This window comes from Lepidochelys olivacea, assembly GCF_965140295.1.
Source record: "Lepidochelys olivacea isolate rLepOli2 genome assembly, chromosome: 6".
Lineage (NCBI taxonomy): Eukaryota > Metazoa > Chordata > Testudines > Cheloniidae > Lepidochelys > Lepidochelys olivacea.
Genome location: NC_140416.1, coordinates 71,302,939 through 71,326,790, shown reverse-complemented (window position 1 = coordinate 71,326,790; position 23,852 = coordinate 71,302,939). Strand labels below are relative to the sequence as shown.

Sequence of the window (23,852 nt, the reverse complement as noted above, 5' to 3'; positions counted from 1 at the left end):
AGCCAGTACTAAATGTGAACTTCTGGACTGCTATAACAGTCTTACCATGGAGTCATACAGTCCCCTTAGGCTGTCAAGTCTATCTTGCCACCCATGCAAGCTGGACTTAGTGATAAATGGTCACTTACACCAAAAATCACACAATATTCAGGTTGCTCCCAGTCGCAAGAGACCAGTCATTTATCCCAGGTCAATTTGTACCTTAGATCTCACACCAAAGACAATACCTGTAGCCAATCCTGTAATAAACTAACTAAAGGTTTATTAACTAAGAAAAAGAAATAAGACTTATTTAAAGTTTAAGGAAGGCCACATATATGCACAAATGAGTTCAGTCTATGGTTCTAAAAAGTGACAGAGATGTAATAATCTGTCAGCATTGGATGTCTTTTCAGGGCTTAGCTCAGGCTGACCTTAGGGTTCTCTGCTTTTTTGTTTCTTAGCTCCAGGCCTTGCAAGAATCCAAACAGCAAAGAGATGAAAAATTTTCTTGTGACCCTATTTTATCTTTTACATTTAGCCTTCTGGTCCAGCTCCCTTACATGCAGCATTTCCAAGGTATGAGAGGGTATAGTGGAGTGGCAGTCATCCCTCCCACTCTGGGTCGGAGGAAGGCCACACGGCCTCACTACGCCATAAGGACTGCTGCTGAATATCAGGAGAATTAGCATTAGGCATTAGTGTCTCAACTGGTCTAACAGGGCTGATCCCCCAGATAGTCAATTGGTTCCAGCCCTAAGGCAAAAGCAGGGTCTCCCAGGGCCAGTAGGCTCTGGCCCTTAGGCTGGGGCTGAACAGCCAACCATCTATAGCCCCTGGGCCCTTTAAGCCCGGGCTGAGCAAACACCTTAGTTTGTGGTGTCTGGGCCCTTTTGGCAGCAGCCAGAGCAGACACGATAGTCTGCAGGCTCTGGGCCTGTTAGGCAGGGGCCAGAGTGAACTCAGCTGTCTATAAGCTCTGGGCCCTTTAGAGAAGGGCAGAGCAAACACAGTAGTCAGTTAAGCTCTGGGCCCTTCATGAGGGGGCAGAGTGAAAACCCAGGAGTCAATTAGCTCTGGGTCCTTGGTGCAGGGACAGAGCAAAAACCCAGGATCCAAATGTTCTAGCTCCAGCAGACAACTGACAAATGCAGGCCTCTTGACCTGGCAAGGGGAGGCTACTGCCCCAGGTGTGGGGTGCCAGGGAGGGGGCCGGTCCACCCTACTCCACTAGGCCCCAACCCACGGCCCTTAACAGACAGAGTGGTCCGCCACTGAGTCAGCGGAGAATCTAGCTGCAACATGCCAACCATGCTTCAGGCAGTGCTACAGCTAAACTGAAGTAGGCTGTCCCTGGGCCACTTTCTATCCTCCCCTCAGGGTGTACCTGGCACTATGTGGTGCCTTCCATCTCCTCTGGGTAGGTGGCCAGCAGCAGTCCTGGCAGGTTTGTGGCAGACACAGTTTCCGCAGTGGGCAGGGCATTGCCGGGCTTGGCAGCAGAGTCAGCAGGCTGGAGTAAGCAGAACACATCTGTCTCCCTTGGTGTCCTGGCTGCAACTGAGCCAGAAATAAGGTTTCTGCCCATCATTATCAGGGAACCAGAGGCACTACAGAACAGGGTGTAGTGGTGCCTCCAGCTGAAAGCCGGGACACTGAGGCATCTGCAGTACACTGCCAAATCTATGATACCCATCTAAGGATGGGAAATGTCCCAAGTAAAGTGTGTGACAGCTGCTTGGGAGATGACAATAGGTAACTACAACCAGGAAGGAGGAGGAACTTCTCCCCTGGTCTATGTGAAAATGAAAAAGATACTGAGCCAGCTGTGGGAGGAAAGGCTGCTCAGCTTGACTCAGTGCATTGGGAAGAAAAGGTCACCTCCATCTCCTCCATCTAGCATGCTGGTATCAGGCCATCGCTACCAATTTACTGTCCTCCAAGACTATTTACCAAATGCATGGCCATCATAGCTGTCTCTCTCCACAGAATTGGCATTCAGGTATTCCCCTACCTAGACAATTGTTTAATTCAGGGGCATTCCAGGTATCAGGAAAATCCAGACTCTGCTTGCCAGCTGCACCTGATTATAAACACAGAAAAGTCAATCCTTTATCCTGTACAGAAAATTGAGTGATTCTGGACACTCCTAGATTCTGCATCAGCCATTGCATGCCTCCCTCAGACCAGGTTCTAAGCAATTCTGGAGTTATGCAACTTGCTCCAGGCTCACCTGCAAACAATGGTGAGAAAGTGTTTAAGGCTTCTGAGACACATGGCCTCTTGCATATTTGTAACTCTGCATGCCAGATGACACCTGGGGTGTTTAAAAGACTGGTTAAAAATCCATCAATCATCCATATGACATGCTCTGGACAGGTTGATTCATGTACCTACAAGAGTAATATCCTTCTTGATATCCTTCTTGAACTGGTGGAAAGTCCAATGAAACATTTGCAAGGGAGTGCCCTTCTCTTGACCCTTCCTCCCATGACTCTGGTCTTCTTTAGTTTGGCATGAATGTCTGGGTTCCTGACAGATGGGCAAACACCAGAGATGGAGAGTTATTTAAGTTAAGGGCCAATGTTGGCACAAGAACAAATGGGTATACCTGGCGGTCAACAAGTTTAGGCTTGAAATTAGATCAAGGTTTCTAACCATCTGCAGAGTGAAGTTCTGGAAAAGGGGGAGTAGTGGAGGCCAAAGGGAGTAGTGGGGGCAAAACCCATAACTTGTTTCAAGATTGAGCTTGATAAATTTATGGCATGATGAGGTTACCTACAATAGCATATGGCCTATCTGTGACTGCTATTGGCAAATATCTCCTATGGACAGAGATGGGACACTAGATGGAGAAAGCTCTGAGTTACTATAGAGAATTTGTTCCCAGATGTCTGGATGGGTGGGTCTCTCCCCCATGTGCTCACGGTCTAACTGATTACCATAATGGGGGTCAAGAAGGAATTTTTCCCCAGGTCAAATTGGCAGAGAGCCTGGAGGTTTTTCACCTTCCTTGGTAGCATGGGACACAGCTCACTTGCGGGCTTGAAGTCGAGTAAATGGTGGATTGTCTGTAACTTGACGTCTTTTTAAATGAAGATTTGAGGACTTCAGTAACTCAGCCAGAGTGGGTGGGTGTTGTTCTGTGGCCTGTGATGTGCAGGAAGTCAGACTAGATGATCTTGATCTCCTCTGGCCTTAAAATTTTTGAGATAAGGGAAAACTCTGTTCAGGTCCTTACAGACAATATGACAGCATTATGACATGGGGAGCCAGATCAGATCTGTCAGGAAGCTTTTAGGCTCCGGAATTTTTGCATTCAGAATAAGATATCACTCAGGGTGTCTCATCTACAAGGTATTCAAATTTCTCTGGAGGATCATCTCAGTGGATCTTTCAGCAGGGATCACAAGTGGTCTCTAAAAATCAATATAATATGAGTGGTTTTTCAAACCTGGGAGAGACAGACTGTGGATCTTTTCACTATGAAGCAGAAGAAGTAGTGCCATCAATTCTGCTCCATGGTGGGTCAGAGCCTGCGTTCAATCATGGACATGTTCCTGTTTTCATGGAAGATGAATCTCTACGCCTTCCCTCTCATACCCTTGATATACCTTAGGTAATTCTCAAAACAAAGTAAGATCATGCTTCTCTAATATTAATTGCTCAAGCTCTATTACTAATTGGACACAACAGCACCAGTTTTCGGGCCTCCAGAAGTTGTCAGGACGACTGCCCTTGATTCTGCTTCAGGATATAGACATGGTTTCCGAGAATCACAGCCTTGTTAAATCCAATCCTCAGAGCCTCACAACATGGCTGCTGAGTGGCTAGACTGGTGGGAGGGGGGGTGGGAATGGTCACTAGCTGTGCAGAACTCTACTGAACAATAGAAAATTGTCCACCAGAATTACTTATCTACACAAAGGTGGACAGGCAAGTGGAATGTTCTTCCTGGTGAGGCAAGGGTTCAGGATGTTCTAGAGTATTTGCTGCATCTGAGCGAATCGGGTCTCTCTCTAAGCTCTCTCAAGGTGCACTTGGTTGCACTTTCAGCTTTTCATCTTCTGTTTCAAGGTCATTTGATATTTGATATTTTGCAACCCAATCAGATTTTTTGAAGGGAATGACCAGGCTTTTTCCTCAGGTTAAAGAGCTACTTTCCCCTGGGATTTGAACTTAATATTGTCAGCTCTAATGGGTCTTCCCTTTCAGCCTTTAACTTCTTGCCCTTTTCCATATTATCACCCAGGGTAGCCTTTCTGGTGGCATTTATTTCTGATTGGAGGGTTGGAAAACTGCAAGTATTATTGGCAGACCAACTTTATACTATTTTTTATATGGATAACGTTGCTTTAAGACCTCCCCTGAAGTTTTTTTTCCTAAGGTGAGTACTAATTTCCATATCAACTAAACCATCTATTTACCTACGGGGTTTTTTCCAAACCGCATTCACACAAGGGTGAGGAATAACTTCATTCGCTGGCTGTCATTCTTTGCCTCAAATATTTGTTTCGCGTACAGGGAGGATGAAATGGGAGGTGGTTACCTCACAACAGATTTCTGAATGGATCATGTACATTTCTACGTGTTATGATGTTGCAAAGTCTAAACCACCTTCCAAGCTGATGGCACATTCCGCAAGTGCACAGACAGTTTCAGGAGCATTCTGAAAGAACATTCCAATACTAAATATGTGTAGAGCAGTGACTTGGTCTCCAGTTCACATCTTTATCAAGCACTGTGCCATTTCATTGGCTTCCAGAAGCAATGTAGATTCTGGGAAGGCAGTTCTGCAGTTGCTTTTCAATAGACTCCAAACTCTGCTCCATAGACAACTGCTTGGGAGTCACAGAAATGGAATAGGTATGTGAAATCAGATGATGAAGAAAAAACAGTTCCATACCTGTACTGTAACTGTTTTTCTTTTAGATGTGTTGCACACATCTATTCCATGACCTGTCCTCCTGAACTGTGCTTCACATCTCAAAGCACAACAGTTACAACACAGGTATGTAACCATTTTTCCTCTGTACTTGGAGGAGGTAGATAGCTTAAGTTTGTTCTTTTAAAAAATGAATGCCTATAGGGAAAGCATAGACTCAGCTTCAAAGAAATTAATACTAATTAACACGCAGGTGGTATGACTTGAGTCCCAAGAGTACTCCTATTGGCTGTGATGGTACTATTTGTATGAGTAAAGTAAATCATGTGCATAAGTGTTTACATCATAGGGCCCTAAAAATTGTAGTCCTTTATTTTTACTGAATGAAATCCACTTAACTCAAATATTTAGGCTCTTTGTGAGTGGAGATCAGAGCAGCTGAATTAAATCCATTCAAGTCCAAAGCCAAACTGCAGGTCTGTGGTATAGCACCCCCATTCCTTTGAATAGTCAGTCTGTAGCCTATGTACAGGAATAGGAATTGAAGCCCCTCTATACTAATTGCACAGGATCTTCAGGTCTGGGAAGAAAGTCCTGGCTTGCAGCTTCCTGAACAGTCCAGTGTTCCGAAAGATGCGTGCGTCATGCACCTTTCCGGGCCAGCCTGCGTTAATGTCAATAAAATGCCCACCGTGATCCACAAGCGCCTGGAGAACCATAGAGAAATACCCCTTCTAATTAACATACTCGGAGGCTAGGTGGGCTGGTACAAGAATTGGAATATGGATCCCATCTATCGCCCCTCTGCAGTTAGGGAAACCCATTTGTGCAAAGCCAGCCACAATGTCATGCGCGTTACCCAGAGTCACGGTTCTTCTGAGCAGGATGTGATTAATAGCTCTGCAAACTTGCATCAACACAGTTCCAACGGTCAATTTTCCCAATCCAAACAGGTTAGTGACCGACCGGTAGCTGTCTGAAGTTGCCAGCTTCCAGATTGCAATAGCCACCCGCTTCTCCACTGTCAGGGCAGCTCTCAATCTCGTGTCCTTGTGCCTCAGGGTGGGGGCGAGCTCATCACACAGTCCCATGAAAGTGGCTTTTCTCATCCAAAACTTCTGCAGCCACTGCTCATCATCCCAGTCTTGCATGACGATGTGATCCCACCACTCAGTGCTTGTTTCCCGAGCCCAGAAGCGGTGTTCCATGGTGGTGAGCATGTCCATGAGTGCCACAAGCAATCTCCTGTCGTATGCATTACTCGAGTCGATATCATCGTCGGAGTCCTCAGTTTGGATCTTAAGGAGTAACTCAACTGCCAAACGTGTTGTGCTGGCGAGACTCGTGAGCATATTCCTCAGCAGTTCAGGCTCCATTCCTGCAGACCAAAAGGGAAGACAGAGCGTGCAGTACAAAAAACATTGAAAGATGGTGCCAAGTGTGCACAGAAGCACAGGGATTGCTGGGAGGCGAACTGATGCATCATGGGCTGTTGGGACAGGACCCAGCATGCCCTGCACTCCCTACCCCCTTCCCGCAAGCCACAGCGCCAGAATGGGAAGAGGTGCTCTGTGGGATAGCTGCCCATAATGCGCCACGCCCAATGCCGCTGCAAGTGCCGCAAATGTGGCCACGCCAGTATGCTTGCAGCTGTCAGTGTGGACACACAGCAGCGCTTTCCCTACTGTGCTCTCCAAGGGCTGGTTTAACTCAAAGCGCTCTACATCTGCAAGTGTAGCCATGCCCTCGCTGTTACTGTAATCATACACCACATGATGGAACAAATATATAGAGAGTTATTTGGTTGCACAAAATCAAATAATTAAATAGCAGAACACGGAATGTATAAACTGTCATGCCTTCAATACTGGAGGGAGAATGAACAAATATACAGTGATGATGAAAAAGTAGTAAGCAAAGTAAATGTAGAAAAAACAAAGAGGTAAAGTAGAACAAAAGGAAGTAAATACAAGCCCATTTTAAAAACAAATAAAAGGCATAAATAGATAGAGCTATATGACTTCTATGAGGGAAATAAATTAGGCAAACAATGACAGGAAAATTTCAGGGAGGGAAAGTTGTACTCTGTAACTAGAATATTCTAATTTGGAGGGGGGGTTGGGGTTTTTTTGGTCTTAAATCAGTGCATGGCCTTTTGACAGTTATAGTTTCCTGTCTATTTTTTTAAAATATGAATCCCCACCCCCCATTAGTTTTTATTTAAATAGAGAACCTGAATGATCCCTCAAAGATATGGTTTAAACAATATGCACCACAAGGGAAAAAAACCCTAAGGTTCAAATCTACAAAGGGACTTAGGCCTTGCAAAACTAAGAGTATTGTAGCACCTACAATTTAGGTCCCTAGACACGCAGTGGAATCCAGAACTCTGAGTTTAGGGACTTGGGCTGCCTGTATAACGAATGGGGAGATAGGTGCCTGAAAATGGGATCCATAAAAGCCAGCTAGGCAGACAGAAAAATGAGTCCCTTTAGCCTACTGGTTAGTACATTTACCTAGGACGTGAGAGACACCAGTTCAATTCCTCTCTCTGCCTGATGAGAAGAAGGGATTGAGCAGGGGTTTCTTGCCACTCAACTGAGTGTCCTAATCACTGGGCTATGGAGCTTTTCTCACTCTCTAGACCCTGTATGTTTAATTTTTAATACACAGAAAATACTTTCATCAGGAGAGATTGTGAGAGACCTGCATCAGACTATCCCACAGCCTAGTGCTGTCCTATCCACTCGGTAAAAGGTTGCAAGGCGGGGTTCTTGTCTCCAGCCATTTTGTGTAGAGTTAGGCCTGATCTGAAGACACCTACCAGCTTAGGCCCCACAGGTAAGAAAGGTGGGGGGACACATATCTTCCCCTGGTTTGAGGAGTCCACTGGGGCATAGGCACCTGGGTGTCTAGAATGATGTATTGTGCACATGGTCAGAAGCAGGAACTTAGGTGCTATGGGGAACTTTATGGTGCAAATTTAGACACCAAAGGCGTCTTTAGAGTTGAGCAGAGTTTTTGACCATCTCATTGCCACCTGAATTCCAGACTTAGGTGCTTATGTTCTTTTGTGGATCTGGACATATCTGCTTCCTATGCAATATTCAGCATCTTCACCATGCACTGAAATCAGTGGAAATTGAGTAGCCAGCATCTTGCTGGATCAGGCTCAGAATGAAGTCACTTTCATTTGTGTAATGTGATCAAAACTTTCCGAAGTCATGAAACTGAAGTGCATGATTTTTAAACTCTTTTCATGGAAAAGGATAAAATCCCTCTGAAAAATGTAGCCTTATTTTAAGTAACTGCTATAGAAATAGCTATTTGGAAAGAGTGTTGCTATGAAAGCTGGATTTTAATGTATGAAAATTTACCTTGATTAGGTAATAAAATAAAAAAGGTCATGGAAAGCTTCATAGAAACCTGATAATTTGTAACATTTTTGTAATATCATTTATTTTAACCCTTTCTGAACTAGGGGTCTGAAAGATATGGATTTGGATGCATCATCCATGGAAAAGAGGTTTGCATTTAAGTTTTTGAAGAAGATTCTAAAATATGTTGACTCTGCTCAAGAGTTCATTGCACATTTGGGTAAGTTTCTCAAGTGTTTTTATTATGAACATCATAAAAGTAAAAAGAAAAGGAGTACTTGTGGCACCTTAGAGACTAACCAATTTATTTGAGCATGGAGCTTTCATGAGCTACAGCTCACTTCACGGCTGTTACTCTGAAACCTATCATAAAAGTAGTTAATATTTAAACTTTACAATGATAAAATAAACCCATTATGCTGAGTTGCACATATGACAACTTCTGTTGCTTTTGAGAAAATATACCACAAGATTCTGATTATTATTTATTCTAAAAAAAATGCAAATGCAATACTTGTTGCATCTGCTGAACCTGCCAGCTGGAGTGTCTATACTGCTTTACTTGTACTGCTTCAAAATTAAGTCTGTAAGGCTATTTCAAAAGACTGCAGAGTTATTTACAATTAGATTTTTGCTCAATCTTATTGACATTTATGTTGATTGTATCCTTGCAGAAGCCATTGTCACCAGTGGAAAAACAGAGAAATCGCCACATGACCAAGAAATTAAATTCTTTGCCAAAGTGAGTGACTTAATATTTCAAGGAATGTGCTCAAACTCCTGCTATTATACAGAACATAGTGTGTGTAACAATCGGGACAAGGATGGTTGGACCTAATTGTCAGAGCAGGAGTCAGGCTGAGTCAGGTACAGGGAGGTCAGAGTCCAAGACAGTCCAGAGGGCAAATCGAGTCAGGCATCAGTATGCAGGCAGGATCAGGCACCAGGTTGCAGACAGCAGTCAAAGAGCAAAGGACAAACTAGGGTTGGAAGCCAGAGTCTAGGGTCTATTGCAAGCAGTGTCTGAAGCAGAGACAGGCAGGCAGTCTGTGTTGTTGCTCAGATAGCTCCTCTTCATGGCTTCCTGGTTTAAGTACTGGTGCCAGCCAATCAGTGGGCTCATAGGCGTAGACTCTGTGGGTGCTCCAGGGCAGGAGCACCCATAGGGAAAAAAGGGTGGGTGCAGAGCACACACCGGCAGCCTCCCTACCAGCTCTCCCTGCACCTCCTGCCCGCCAGCAGACCCTGCAGATCAGCACCTCTTGGTGCCTCCTGCCACGAACAACTGTTTCTGAGGGTGCAGGGAGTCTGGGAGGGAGGGAGGGGGGAAGAGCGGGGATGGAGCATGCTCCGGGAGGGGGCAGAACTGGGCGGGAGGGGTGGATTGGGGGTGGGAAGAGGCAGAGCGGGTGTGGGCCCTTGGGGGAAAAAAGGGTGGAGTGGAGGCAAGGCCTGGGGCAGAGCTGGGGGTCAAGCCCCCCCAGCAGTTTGAAAAGTTGGTGCCTGTGAGTGGGCTATGAGGTCCTGCGGTGCGGTACTTCCTTCCAGACCACCCTCACATGGTCCTCCTATAGGAGCCTCACCTAAGCTTCCAGTGGCAATGCAGCAGCAGCATCAGGAGCACAAAATCTCCAAGGTTCCAGCTCTGCAGGTTCCTTCTTCATGTGTTAATGTTACAAAACTATGCATGTAATGGAATATCTGTTTCCCATATATATAGGTGGGTAATGAGTCAGAGAGTCCAAGTGACATTTCCAGAAGTATTGATTTAAGGCACTATTTCTGGAAATTATTTTGCTGAGTGATAGGGGACATAGTATGAAATTAAAAGACAATATATTTATAACTGATAAAACATAATATTCTTTTGTGGAACATATAAGTAATTTCTGGAACTTGCTGCCTCAGGATATTATTCAGGAAAATAGCTTAGTATGCTTTTTATAATAAGATTCAATATTTATATGTATAAGAATGGCATATCCACTTGAATTTGCAGTTACAAGGGCTATCAGTCCTCAGGCTTTGAGACATAAACTCATCACCATTTAGGATAAGGAAGAAATGTCTTGCTCTGGGATAATATTTGCATGGCTTGTTATGAACAAGCAGGGTCACGGGGCTTGAGACCAGATCTGAAGCCAGATAGTTGGTAGGTGTTGTCAATATGCATGGTCTAGTTATCTGAAGGTTTCATAGTCCAGGGTGCAGGCAAGTGCAGCTGCTGTGATATCAGTCCATGGGAGAATGGCAATCAGTGAACAGGCAGAGCGCAGGGGCAGGCTGGTCAGTGTAGATATTGGGCAGGGACAGGCTTGGCAGGATGGGGTACAGGCAGATCGGAAGACTGACTTGGGTAGCAGGAGTTTGGTCTCAGGGTCTGAGCAGCAATATGACTAAAAGATGTGGTGCTCAGTCAAAGGGTGGGGGCAAGAACAGGAAGCTTTATATTAAGGGGTGTCCAATCAGCAGTCTGCTGCTAGTCATCTGATTCTGCTGAGTTAGTGGGTGTAGCCTCTAGTTGTGGGGAACTAGCTGCAGTTCCCTTATCTGACCTTGTAGCATGGGGGTGCAGGATAATGCTCTCACTCTGCAACCGCACGGGCCTGCCTTGGAGATCCATGGCCCTTGACAAATACTGGACAGATAAGATGGGTGAGGTAATATCTTTTATTGGACCAACTTCTGTTGGTGTAAGAGATAAGCTTTCAAGCTACACAGCGCTCTTCTTCAGGTTTGAGCAGACCAGATATCCTGGGACCAACATGGCTACAGCCAATATTGCAAACACGTAATATAGAAAGGGATGGAGAGTACACTTTCCTCACTGATGCTGGCTATTGTTGGGAGCTGCATAGCAAAGCAGATGGATCCAATCTGGCAATTCTAATGGTTTTGCTCAGCAGATAACTGATGAGATAATATCCCAATATCTCTTGTATTGTTAATATTCTGCTGTCCCTATTTTCAGAGGTTCCCATATATTTACATTAAGACACCTCTGACATCTCACAGTAGGCTATTTGTTGCTTGGCTTAATTTCTGTGTAAATTTGTCATATCTGAGATTTGAATTTATAATCTTAATGACTAAAACTAGAAAATGCAATTGTAATATAAAGCCTATGTAATATAAAGCCTAAAATGAAAAGTCTGTGTGAAGGGACTGTGCTGTATTGGAGTGCTGTCTGGTACACTTAACAATGTATGTAGATGATAAAAGTATATTTTGTGTCTGTATTCCCTAGGTTCTCCTACCATTAGTTGACCAGTACTTTACCAATCACTGCCTGTACTTCCTGTCTTCTCCAATTAAGTCACTCAGTAGCAGTGGATATGCTTCCAATAAGGAAAAAGAAATGTTGGCAAGGTAAGTAATAGACTGAGGTAAACTCTGTGGAATTGTATCCAGATTATAAAAATTTAATTAAAAAAAATGGCAAAATAACAGTGCAAAATGTTAGGTTCCTCAAACAGATCATAAAAGGCTGATTCTTCCTTTAATAGAGTGGCAGTAAATAAATAACATTCCTCATCTTTATTTTTTTTCTTTTAATTTTAATCATTTAATTAATTTAATTTGCTTTTCATCATTTTTAAAATGTGAAACGTTAATCAGGTAGAGATTATATATATTTTCAATAATAGTCTTACAAAATTATCAAGCATTTTGACAAGTTTGGTGGTGACCCAAAAATCGGTGCCATGGGATGACTGTTACATGCCCATTCCAGTCTTTCATAAACAGGAAATAATAGCATGAAAACCACCACTACTAAATGATTCCAGATACCACTGTTAAATGTCAGCAGAAAGTCAAGGTGCTAAGTGCCTCCTGATTCCACTGAAGGCATCTGGAATTAAGGGCCTCAGCACCTCTCAGCATCAGAATCTGAATAGTCGTGTATACTGACTCTCCTCTCACTCTTTGAGTTCTACCCTCTGGAAAAGGACAGAGGCAAATAAGAAGCAGACACTGCTGCTGCTTTTACTGTATCAGTTTGGTTACTGAAAAAGGAACTTCAGGCTCTAAAGCCTTTTCTACACTGCCGCTTTACAGCGCTGAAACTTTCTTGCTCAGGGGGGTTGAAAAAACACCCCCCTGAGCGATGCAAGTTTCAGCGCTGTAAGGTGGCAGTGTAGACTGTGTACCAGCGCTGGGAGCTACTCCCTTCATGGGGGTGGTTTTTTTACCACGTCAGCGCTTTAACTTTGCTAGTAAAGACATACCCTAAGATTTGTAAACTTTAAAAAAAGTTAAAAATGAGTCTATTGTGGGAAGTGAAGAGGACAAATCTAGGAAACAATCCAAAACGTCAGTTACAGCTAATGTCTATGATTGAATAGCCTTAGTAGTGAAAAAGGTTTGTGCTCTTTCCCCTGCTCTTCTGTTTGCCCTTTCAAAAGATCCTCTGGATGCCAACATCAGAAAGGAGATAAAAAACTTAAGAAGATAAAAAATGGGAAAGGTCTTGTGTAGAATTTTCCTATGTATGCATGACTTTTGATTGTGTATTTTGGACCTTTCAAAATGAATCCCACAATATTTTTAAAAAATAAAGTAACGGGGCTTTATTCCTATCTATCAGAAACATAACTTAAACAGTAGCAATAATGCTTAGTAAGAAGCTAGAAGATATTGATACTGGTTGAAACTCACTTCATCCACATAAACTGAAGAAAATGGCTCTAATATGGGTGAAGTGTAGGGGAACTGAGTAGGAAAATCTATCCATCTCAAACTAGGGCAGAGTTCAGGTCTTCAGCACACTGCTTCCTCCCCATAGAATCATAGAAGATTAGGGTTGGAAGAGATCTCAGGAGGTCATTTAGTCCAACCCCATGCTTAAAGCAGAACCAACACCAGCTAAATCATCCCAGCCAGGGCTTTGTCAAGCCTGGCCTTAAAAACCTCTAAGGATGGAGATTCCACCACCTCGCTGGGTAACACTTTCCAGCGCTTCCCCACCCTTCTAGTGAAGTAGTGTTTCCTCATATCCAACCTAGACCTCCCCCACTGCAACTTGAAACCATTGCTCCTTGTTCTGTCATCTGCCACTACTGAGAACAGCTTAGCTTCATCCTCTTTGGAACCCCCCATCAGGTAGTTGAAGGGTACTATCAAATTCCTCCTCACTCTTCTCTTCTGCAGACTAAACAAACCCAGTTCCCTCAGCCCCAGTCGCCTACTGACTCCATCCACTTGAGGGAAACATTGACGCCACAGAATGCATGTATAGATCTTATGTCCCCTATGCACGTACCTAGTGGGTTGGTGTGAAGATGCTTTCCACCTCACACAGGTTGTCTGGAAGCCACCCTTCCATGGTCTAACTTCCTGCCCCTCTTCCAACAGCAACTCCAAGCCTCAGTATGGGACTGAGATGAATTTAATCTATTGAAAATCAGTGTAATTGGAACCAAATGTGGTTGAAATACCTTTCAAAACACTAAAGCTAGGGGCTAGAGTCACTGTAGGATTTGCACTAGTGAAAGACAGCACAGACTCTTGCAAAGGGTCCCAGCTGTGAGCAGATAAATTGCTCGGATGCAAGGTGCCCATTAAGAAAAATGGGAAATAGACATTCTTCTCAAAATGGCTATCTAACTGTGGTCAAGCTATGATCACAGTCCCATTGAGAACAGTGACAAATGGCAGCCTTTGAAAGAGCACAGTTCTATGTGGAATTCTCTGTAATATTTTTTTAGTCCCTGCTGAAAGAGAAACTTTTAATTGTGAAGAATAATGTGAAAAAGTTACCATTAATACTAAAAAAAAGTCTTCAAATGTTGCTTGCTCACAAGTTTTTTGGCGAGTTTAATTATAAGAGCAGTTTCAAGTGTCTTTTATTCCATTATTAAGATTATTTGGGATAAATAAACTGTCAGACAATGGGTGCTTCATTTCTGAAAGGATCCATTTATTTTAACTCATAAACTAATTAACCAATTCACTTGTCATTTCTCAGAAAATTCATTCTGTGTTCCGAGTGAATACTGTAATTCTGGAGAGGAGCTGAATGTGTCATATGTACCAAAGTGGTTGAATTCCTGCTTTAAGCACAAAACTCAGTGTTAAGAATGGAACCAACAGTGAAACCTCCATGATTAGTGAAAATTGGAAAATATTAGTGAAAATGTTTTCAAATTAATTTCATAATTTCTGTTCTTAATAGAGAAACTGCAAATGAGGATGAAAGTGATACGTGAAAATTCTATAAAACACTTAACATTATCCCTCTGATGATTTGGGCTTGAAGGCTCTACATATGGATATGAAATATTTCTATTGTTTGTATCCAAATCCTGAGGTACCGTAATACCTAGATTTAAAGTCATGGCAAGAAAGTAACTCTTTGTTTCTCTTTGCATGGGGCTTCAGTTGCAAAAGTAAAATATTGATTAAAATATCACACATTGGAAGGATATAGCCAGGCCTTGCAATGTGGAGTACTTTTGTGAAAGAGGATGTAGCATGGGGGATAGCAGCTGTCACAGCCAGAGTGAGGCAGAAGCAGAATATTAGAAGAAACTTAAAGTGCAATTGTTTAATATGAACATTTCCTCAGCCAGACATTACATGAATCAGAATTTAGTGATAGAAAGTCCAACAAGATCATCTAGTCAGTCTCTCTGCCAGGTGCAAGACTGCTAGTTATAGCAGTATTTCTCAAACATTTTACTATTGTGCCCCAATTTTATCACAGCAATTGAGCTCACAGACCCATTTTCACTGAAGCTACAGATGCTATTCATATTTTATCAGCCATTAATGAAATATAAAAATATTAGAGTTTACAGTGACATAAAAACTACACTAAAAGAACATTATTTAAGTTTCACTGATAAGCTAGACTGCCAAAATTTAGGTTGCAGGTACACAGAATGGACAGTGCCCAGGGAATGAGGAAGCTATTCAATAATTTCTCAGAAAAGTTTCACAACAATCTTTTTATAATGGAAAGTGTTTGACAACCTAAACACAGAGACAGCTCCCAGCTGTCCCTATCATTATAATAGACTTACCATGACACATTTCAATGGATTGATGAGCTTTGGGGCAGCCTGGAGGGTCATTTGAGACTGAGGGAGAGAGACTGGGGCATCCTAGAAGGATGTTATTGGGAGGTAGTAGAAGTCTGGAGCATTGGGAACTGTTTGGAGAGCGTCCTGGAGCATCCTCCCCTATTCTACCCCTCCTACCCATTATACCCCCTTAAGTCCTATGTTTCTCCTTCCTATTCCTCTGGCCTATTCCCCCTTGAGCCCTTGTTCCATATTCTGTCCCTGTCCCACCTCCCTGCCAACAAGGCTCTGAAGCAGCCATGTGCTGTCACCTCCCCTTCCTTCCTGCTCTCTCCTCCCCAGTGATTCTACATTAGCTGAGTACCACTGAGAGGAGACAGCATCTCGCTGCCCTCCTGCTGATGTCATTGTAGCTGAGAGGAGTCAAATCTGGTTGACCCATATAGCTCTGTTAGATGTCTGTGTGACTGTATTTGTTGCTGGAACAAGAAGCAAGGGAGTGTAAAGGAAAATCCCATATAAAGTTTCATTTGTTTATTTTCAAGAGCTAAAAATTAAAAACTAGAGTTTTGGGCCTCACCAAGACACTACCAAAGCCCCAGCACTGGGCTATGGTTCAAGAGTTTGCATTTTTGTGCATTGTCAAGTCCAGTTTAAAAGTCCCAAGTGATGCACTTTTCACCATTACTCTTCTGAGACTATTCTGCAGGATTATAGATCTCATTGTTAGGAAGGTGGGGGAGGGATAGCTCAGTGGTTTGAGCTTTGGCCTGCTAAATCCAGGGTTGTGAGTTCAATCCTTGAGGGAGCCATTTAGGGATATGGGGCAAAAATTGGGGATTGATCCTGCTTTGAGCAGGGGGTTGGACTAGATGACCTCCTGAGGTCCCTTCCAATCCTGATATTCTATGATTCTATGAAGTTTTTCCTTGTGTTCAGTTACATTTTCCTTTTCTTAATTTCATAATGAGTCAGTCCTTCCCCTCATTGAGCATATTTGTTCCTCTTCTCTGAACTCGCTCTAGTTTGTCAATATCTTTCTGGCAGTGGTGCTCAAAGCTGAACAAGGTATTGTAAGTGTAATTGCATGAGAACTTAAAAAGAGGAATATTTAGCTCCCTATTTCTTAATATGTTAACACTACATACTCAGCACAAAACTACATCAGACTTGTTTGCAACCAGTTGACATTGCAAATTAATGTTTAATTCACTCTCCACTATGAGCCTTGAATCTCTGTCCACATTACTGTGTTCCAGGTTTTTTCCGGTCATTGAGTATGTATTTCATATTATGTTTCCCTGGATGCATTAGATTGTCTTTTGTCAAGCTGTATTTCATTTTCCTGTTTCCTACCTAAGTTTCCAATCTTTCTCTATATTCATTTGTTTTATTCCACTTTCCTGACTAGTGTTCACCAACTGTTCCCAGTTTAGTGTCCGCTATAAATTTCATTAATGTGCTGTATACTCTCTCTTCTCGATGATTAATTCAGATATTTAATAAGATTAGACCTAAACATTGAATCCACTAATCTCCTTTCTCCAACTTGTCCACCGATTTATCTTTACCTCTAATCCTCTAATTTTTCATTACCTTTTACAGTCTTCTAGCCAGTTTTCAGCCCACACAACAGTGTTCTTATCCAACTCAGTTTGAATTAATTTTTCAAGTACAATTTCACAAGACACAATATAAAATGCTTTACTGAGCTCCAAATATATTACATAAGAATACGTTCTAGGATGGTCTAATAGTTCGGGAACTAGATTAGAACTCAGGAATTCAATTCCCTGCTCTGCCGCAGATTTCCTGCATGACCTTGGATGAGACACCTAGGGCCAGATTTACAAAGGTGTTCAGGCACCTATGTATTTAGGTGCCTAAAGATGCATAGCAGGATTCACAAATTCACCCAAGTAAATTCAATGGGAGTTAGCTGTCTAACCTGCTTGGGCACTTTTGTATGCCTTCATTCCCCATCTGTAAAATGGGGATATTACAACTTTCCTACCTCCCCAGGGTATTGTGAAAATAAATACGTTAAAGATAATGAGATGCTTAAATACTAGAGCAATGGGAGAGCAATAAAAGTACCTTAGATAGCTATAAGAAATGTAATAAATCTATCTCCAATTTTTAAATCTATTACAAATAGAAAATAAGGTTGCCTGGTGAAATTTATTCTTTAGAAACCTATGCTAGTTATTGCTTATGGTTTCCATTACCCTTTAGATCAGTAAAAAGAAAAGGAGTACTTGTGGCACCTTAGAGACTAACCAATTTATTTGAGCATGAGCTTTCGTGAGCTACAGCTAGCTCACGAAAGCTCATGCTCAAATAAATTGGTTAGTCTCTAAGGTGCCACAAGTACTCCTTTTCTTTTTGCGAATACAGACTAACATGGCTGTTACTCTGAAACCTTTAGATCAGTGGTTTTCAAACTTTTTTTCTGGGGACCCAGTTGAAGAAAATTGTTGATGCCTGTGACCCAATGGAGCTGGGGGTGAGGGGTTTGGGGTGTAGGAGGGGCTCTGGGCCGGGGCAGGGGGTTTGGGTATAGGAGGGGGTCAGGGCTCTGGGCTGGGGCCAGGGATGAGGGGCTTGGGGTGCAGGAGGAGCTCCGGGTTTGGGGGGACTCGGCTGGGGCTGGGGATGAGGGGTTTGGGGTGCAGGAGGCGTTCTGGGTTTGGGCTGGGGCAGGGGTGCAGGAGAAGCTCAGGGTTCTTGCCTGGGGGTGCAGGCTCTGGGGTGGGGCTGGGGATGAGGGGTTTGGGGTGCAGAAGGGGCTCCAGGTTTGCGGGGGCTCCGGGCTGGGACAGGGGTGTGGGAGGGAGTCAAGGCTCTGGGATGGGGGTGCAAGCTCTGGGGTGGGGCCAGGGATGAGGGGTTTGGGGTGCAGGAAGGGGTTCTAGGTTTCGGGGGGGGCTCAGGGCTGGGGCAGGGGACTGGGGCACAGGGTTGGGATGCGGACTTACCTCCAGTGGCTCCCAGTCAGCGGCATAGCCAGGGTGCAGAGGCAGGCTCCCTGCGTGTCCTGGCACTGCGGACCACGCTGCGCCCTGGAAGCAGCCAGGAGCAGGTGTCCGGCTCCTAGGCAGAGGTGTGCAAGTAGCTCCTCGGGGCTCTTGCCTGCAGGCACCAGCCCCACCAACTCCCATTGGCTGGTTCCCAGCCAATGGGAGTGCGGAGTCAGTGCTGAGGGCGGAGGCAATGCGCAGAGCCTGGTGGCCCCCTGGCCTAGAAGCCGGACCCGCTACTGGCCACTTCCAGGGCACAGCGTGGTATTGGAACAGGTAGGCACTAGCCTGCCTTACCTTGTCAGCACCGCCGATGGGACTTTTAACGTCCCAGCTGGCGGTGCTGACCACAGCGACCCAGTGCCTTACATGCCATGACCCAGTACCCGAGCTTTGAAAAACACTGCTTTAGATGTTAGGTGAATTTTCTCTCATCTATTACATTACTTTACTATGGATTGAAACTAAACTTGTAAGACAGTGTTTGCTAGGACCACTCTTTTTTTCTGTTAATATTTCAGGATTAATTTTACCTATCGGTGACTGTTACAAACACAAAAAGATAAACTGTTTATAAACAGTATCTTCTGAAAGCATTTTAAATTATCTTAAGTTTGTTAACGTTTATTTATCTTTCTCATATGTCAAATGAAACAATGCAATGTTATTCACCATGCAGGAAAAATTACAACCGTTAGAGAGAGATTCAGCCATATAAAATGCAGTTGCTGCTAACTATTGTAATTACAGGCAACACATTTAATCTTTGAGGTGCTTTTTAGACTTAAAGTTATTCGGGAAGATATTATTGCCAGATGAAAGAAAGTATCTGGTTGCTTATTTTCATTATGTGATTGAAAATACACCTTCAGGGAACTACCGTGTACCTTTCTTTCACATCTTGTAGTCTCACTATTCTCTCGTTATTGTTTTACCCCATGTTCTAAACAAAACATTAATCTCTGTGTCTTTTCCTACTATTTTGCATTCTTTTCTGCTTTAGCCTATTCTGCAAACTTGCTGCTCTTGTTAGACATAGGATTTCACTTTTTGGTAAGTTATTAAAAGATATTGATGAAGTTTTATTTATAACATGTTGTGCTTCCTATAATATATCTAAGGTTTATAACTGATGAGCAATATGATTTGTGGTGGAAAATAAGTGGTGTATGACTGTTAACTTCATTATTTCTGTAACAACTAAAACTTTTCACAGTCTCTGGATACAGTTCTGCTTTCTGATGCACATGCTCCAATCCCAGTATAGTCAATGGGAGCAACAAATGTGTAACTGAAGATAGAATTTGATACACTACTATACTTTATATATTCTAACAGGTGTAAGTAGCATCAGGTGAAGTGAAAGTTAATATTGAGATTCCATTTGAATCTCTGCCTTTTTCATTTTCTCATAACTTTCACAAAAAATTACTTTATAATAATAATTACAATATTTAGTGTCAGCTGAATTTGATAAATTAACCTTAATTTGCTGTCGTGTTATGTGAGTGTGAAATAAACCCACTTTTTTCATATGGTCTGCTAAGAAATTAGGTAAAGAAATTTAGATGATAAGATTCAAAAATAAAATCACTTTTTCTGATGCTTAAATTCATATATAAATCCTCAATATTGTTGTTATTAAAGTTAAAGTTAATATTTATGAAACACACAGATGCGTATAGCTGGCCAAAACTCCGGGGCGGGGGCAGGGGAGAGTTTGTTGTTTAGGTATTTCCTTCCAATTTAGAGCAAAAGCAAATTTTACCAACATTTCTTCTGAATCAAAGGCCACTACACTCACTAACACCCCTCAAGTTTTTTTTTTGGGAAACATGGTGTTCTAAGAAGGAAATGGGTGAAAATTGACATTCTTGTCAGTTTTATGACTGCTTTGCACTGAACTGCAGCAGTGAAACACAAGAATGTCAGTTTCACTAAACTTCTGCCTGGTGTCCAGGCTCCAGCCAGAGCTATTGCGAAGTAGGGAGCCTAGCTGCCTGAGAGCCCTGGCTCCATTTGAGACTGTGCAGTCTGCCAGGCTCCCTGCCGCAGGTGTCTAACAGACATGAGAGCCCTGGCTCCAGTCATGGTTTCCAGGGCTGCTGCGGCAGAGCAGGGAAACCTAGCAGCCCTGTGAGCCCAGGCTCCAGATGGAGCTCTAGGGGCTGGCAGGCACTCTGCTGCAGAGATGTGGCCTCTGGAACACCAGCAGATTTCCAGTGCCTGTGTTTTGACAAAAGTTTTGTCCAATCTCTAATAGATTCAGTGAAACTATTCAGTTCCTCGAATAGGTGGTTTTGTCAGAAAACTTCCAAACAGCTCTAGTTTAGAGTGCTTTGCAAGTAAGATCCCAGTTCCATGCCACTCACAATTTAAATATATTATTAATTATTTGCATTACCATAGAACTGAGGAGACCAGACTTAATGAAAGGACAGGGAGTGTGGGGTAAAGTGATTATTACAGACACATGTCTCTAGATATATGTAATAATGAGTATGATTCCATATCAGTAAAAGGAAATTGTGGTTCAGGCTCATCACTAGCTACAAAGTTCAGACCCATGTATTGAAATGGGGCCAAGACTCAAAGGGGATTTAGACCCAGTTATAATTGTATTCACACTAAGAAAAATATCCTCTCTTTCTTTCTGCTACACAAAGTAGCACAAAAAAATGCTTAATAAGGTCCTACTCCTGCAATGCAATCCAGTAGGATGAACACCTGTTCCTGTGTGGGATCTCATTAACTGTAGTAGGTCCCTTCATAGGTGGAGGAGTCTGTGTTAGCAGATCCCGTTTCCAGATTGTGACCTACATGTCTACTTTATCTTTCTAAATGTCTTTTCATTCCATATAATTTATAGTATCTTAAGTATCTGAATTTGTTGGGCTATTACCTCTGATAGAATTTCTGCACGTATAAGTGTTACAAAGGAAACCAGAAAGCTATCCTGAAAAATACTTACTCTGTTCTGAAGATTATAAATTGCCATCTTGTAACTAATTCATGATCCTTTAAGAGAAGTTGTCACAGTGCCTTGTGTCATGGAAAGTGGAAGATGGTTAATGAAAACCCTTACCTCATTTTGGTGTGGCACAGTGCTTCTGTTTCATATTTAGAGACATTAAAGAGATAAAGAAAAATGTCTTCAAACAGCATAAAGAAAGCAGGATTGACATCCTGGCCAGAAGTGTTTAATATATACATTTAGGCCCCAAACCTGCAAATATTTATGCACATACTTAACTGTACTCCGGTGAGTAGTTCGACTGAATTAAATGTGTTACTTGGGTGCATAAAGTTAAACACATGCATAAGAGTTTGCAGGACGGGGGCCGTATAACATATGTGTAGGGCCCCCATCCCACCTCTTGTTTAACATGTTGTCTTCTATGGAGATATTTTTTCCAACAATTGGACTATCCTCCATATCTTATTTTTTCATTAACCATTCAGCACCTGCCTCTCAGTGGCTGCTCTTGGCATCCAAGAAGTTTTAAACAAAAAGGAAAAGAACTGCAACAGGGAAAGACAAAACAAAATGAAGGAGACAGAAATGGCACATTCTGAAATAAAGTATGCACCCTGTTCATTTTGCCCAATCTCAAGAGGGAAAATAAGGAGAGAAGGAGGGGAAATAAAACCATTAGTTCTAAAAGATCTTTTTAGCAGGGGGCATTGTAGGCCTTCCCATCACACGTGAATTTGATATATAATTAAGAGTCATGAAATTTGTATGTTTGCACATACTGAAATATTTGTTAAAAGCAAACTATATTGTTCAGAATAATATGTTCTTTATTTATATAACAGGGAGTGATGCTACTACAATGGTGAGCTGCCTGCACATCTTGGCTCAGACACTGGATACACGGTAAATTGGCCAAGTTTTTACTTTATTTCAGTACCAGCTACAAATTATATGGTTGTCAAGAATCACTTCAAAGAACAGTTCTGCAGATCAATTGTTATTTCTTTCTTTATTTCCTGCTGATATTAGATCTCTAGAATAAATATTATGGTCCAGATTTTTCAGACACTGTCCTCCACTTTTTCAGATGTAATGCTGCATCCACAGTTGTTTGTGCCCACAACTTAGGTGATTACAATGTCTAATGTCCCTATTTGCAAATGCAGTCAGGGACTTAATTTAGAAATATAAGTGACATCATCTACGAAATTGCACTTGCAGTTATTTGCACCCACAAAAATGGAGGCAAGTTTACACCAGGCTGAAAAATTGGTACTAGAGGTGCATTGAATAACATTTGAAGCTGGCAGTTAGCATAGTAAAAGACATTAAAATGTAATTCAGTCTGACATTGTCTGATCGTAAATCAGTTTACTTTTAATGACATATAATTTATAATAAAATAAATGCTGAAAAACACTCAAGAAGGTATTAATGAGCAGCTGAGTGATATATGCAAATAAATGTATTAGTGAAAATTATGATGTCCCCCCAGTTATTGCTATTGTATTTTTTTTAAGAAACCCACTGCTCCTAATTATTTGTCACCCCTAACCTCATCTTCATGCTATCTATATCTTCAGGTGTTGCCATTCCAACCAAACAATCAACTGGTTAAAATGCTTGAATCTATTATTTCTTTTATGGATTTTAGTAAGTAGTGAATCAGTGTCCTATCATAGTGTTAGAGGAACACTTGAGATTCTGGAGATGTCACTTTTTGGATGAAGCATAAAACCAAGGAGTCTGCTTATTCTTCTTTGAGTGATGGTCCCTATGTGTATTCCACTCAAGGTGCGCATGCTCACCATGCTCCTTAGACTGGGATATTTTTGCTAGCAGTGTCCATTGATCTGGACTTACACACGTCCCCTCCTTGTGAACTGATTGGAGGACAAAAGGAGCAGTGCAGACCAACCACCTCTCCAGTTCTTTTCTACTACCTGTAGTCTGAGATGGAACCTCTTCAGTGTTTTCGGTATTAGCTAACACTCTTGTTCTAACATTGGACATAGTTGTAGATAGTTTTAGATCGTTTCTAATTAGAGTAGTTTAGCAGATTTTAAGGCTTAGAGGTCTTCCCCAACCTGGTCACTGCCCTGCACAGGGTGCCTAGTTTGTCCAGGATCCCAGGATTCAAGCTCTGCATAGCCTGCTGCCAGGTTTTTCCAATCAGCGACTTTTATGACACATGCCTCTGTTGCTTCAGTGAGCTCATATCACCTTCAAGTTCAATATATGCTGATCATTTCCTAGTTGAACCCATCATGCTCATAAGTTCAGGTTTAGAATTCCTGATGGACTGCACAGTGAGACTTCGGTCTGATCCTGGCCCCCCATTAGATTCTGCCCCCAGTATCCTGGTCTCTGGCTCTGGGAATAATCAGGGCTAAAGACTCTTCCAGACAGAGAGACAAGGAGTGTAAGGGAAAACACTCTCACAAGAAACCTGAGAAATCCTCCTCCAAGTCCTCATTCAAAAAGAGGATCTCCTTTCTGTCACCCCCTTAAGTCATATGAGACAGTATCCCAGCTTAGAGATGTTAGGAGTTCACAAGGAGCACAGTACTGGTTTCTTGGCACCAAGTG

The 23,852-nt window shown here is 42.5% G+C and overlaps 1 protein-coding gene across 1 annotated transcript in view; it reads left to right on the top strand.

Annotated features, from left to right (window-relative positions):
- RYR3 (ryanodine receptor 3) overlaps positions 1-23,852 on the top strand; it is a gene marked incomplete at its 5' end in the record, with an annotated part of 579,989 nt that overhangs the window by 386,461 nt on the left and 169,676 nt on the right. The window contains 5 exons of the mRNA XM_084631721.1: positions 8,346-8,461; positions 8,916-8,983; positions 11,489-11,610; positions 19,290-19,339; positions 22,106-22,166. Coding sequence (XP_084487847.1) covers positions 8,346-8,461; positions 8,916-8,983; positions 11,489-11,610; positions 19,290-19,339; positions 22,106-22,166 — 417 coding nt within the window. The remainder of the gene's footprint in view (positions 1-8,345; positions 8,462-8,915; positions 8,984-11,488; positions 11,611-19,289; positions 19,340-22,105; positions 22,167-23,852) is intronic.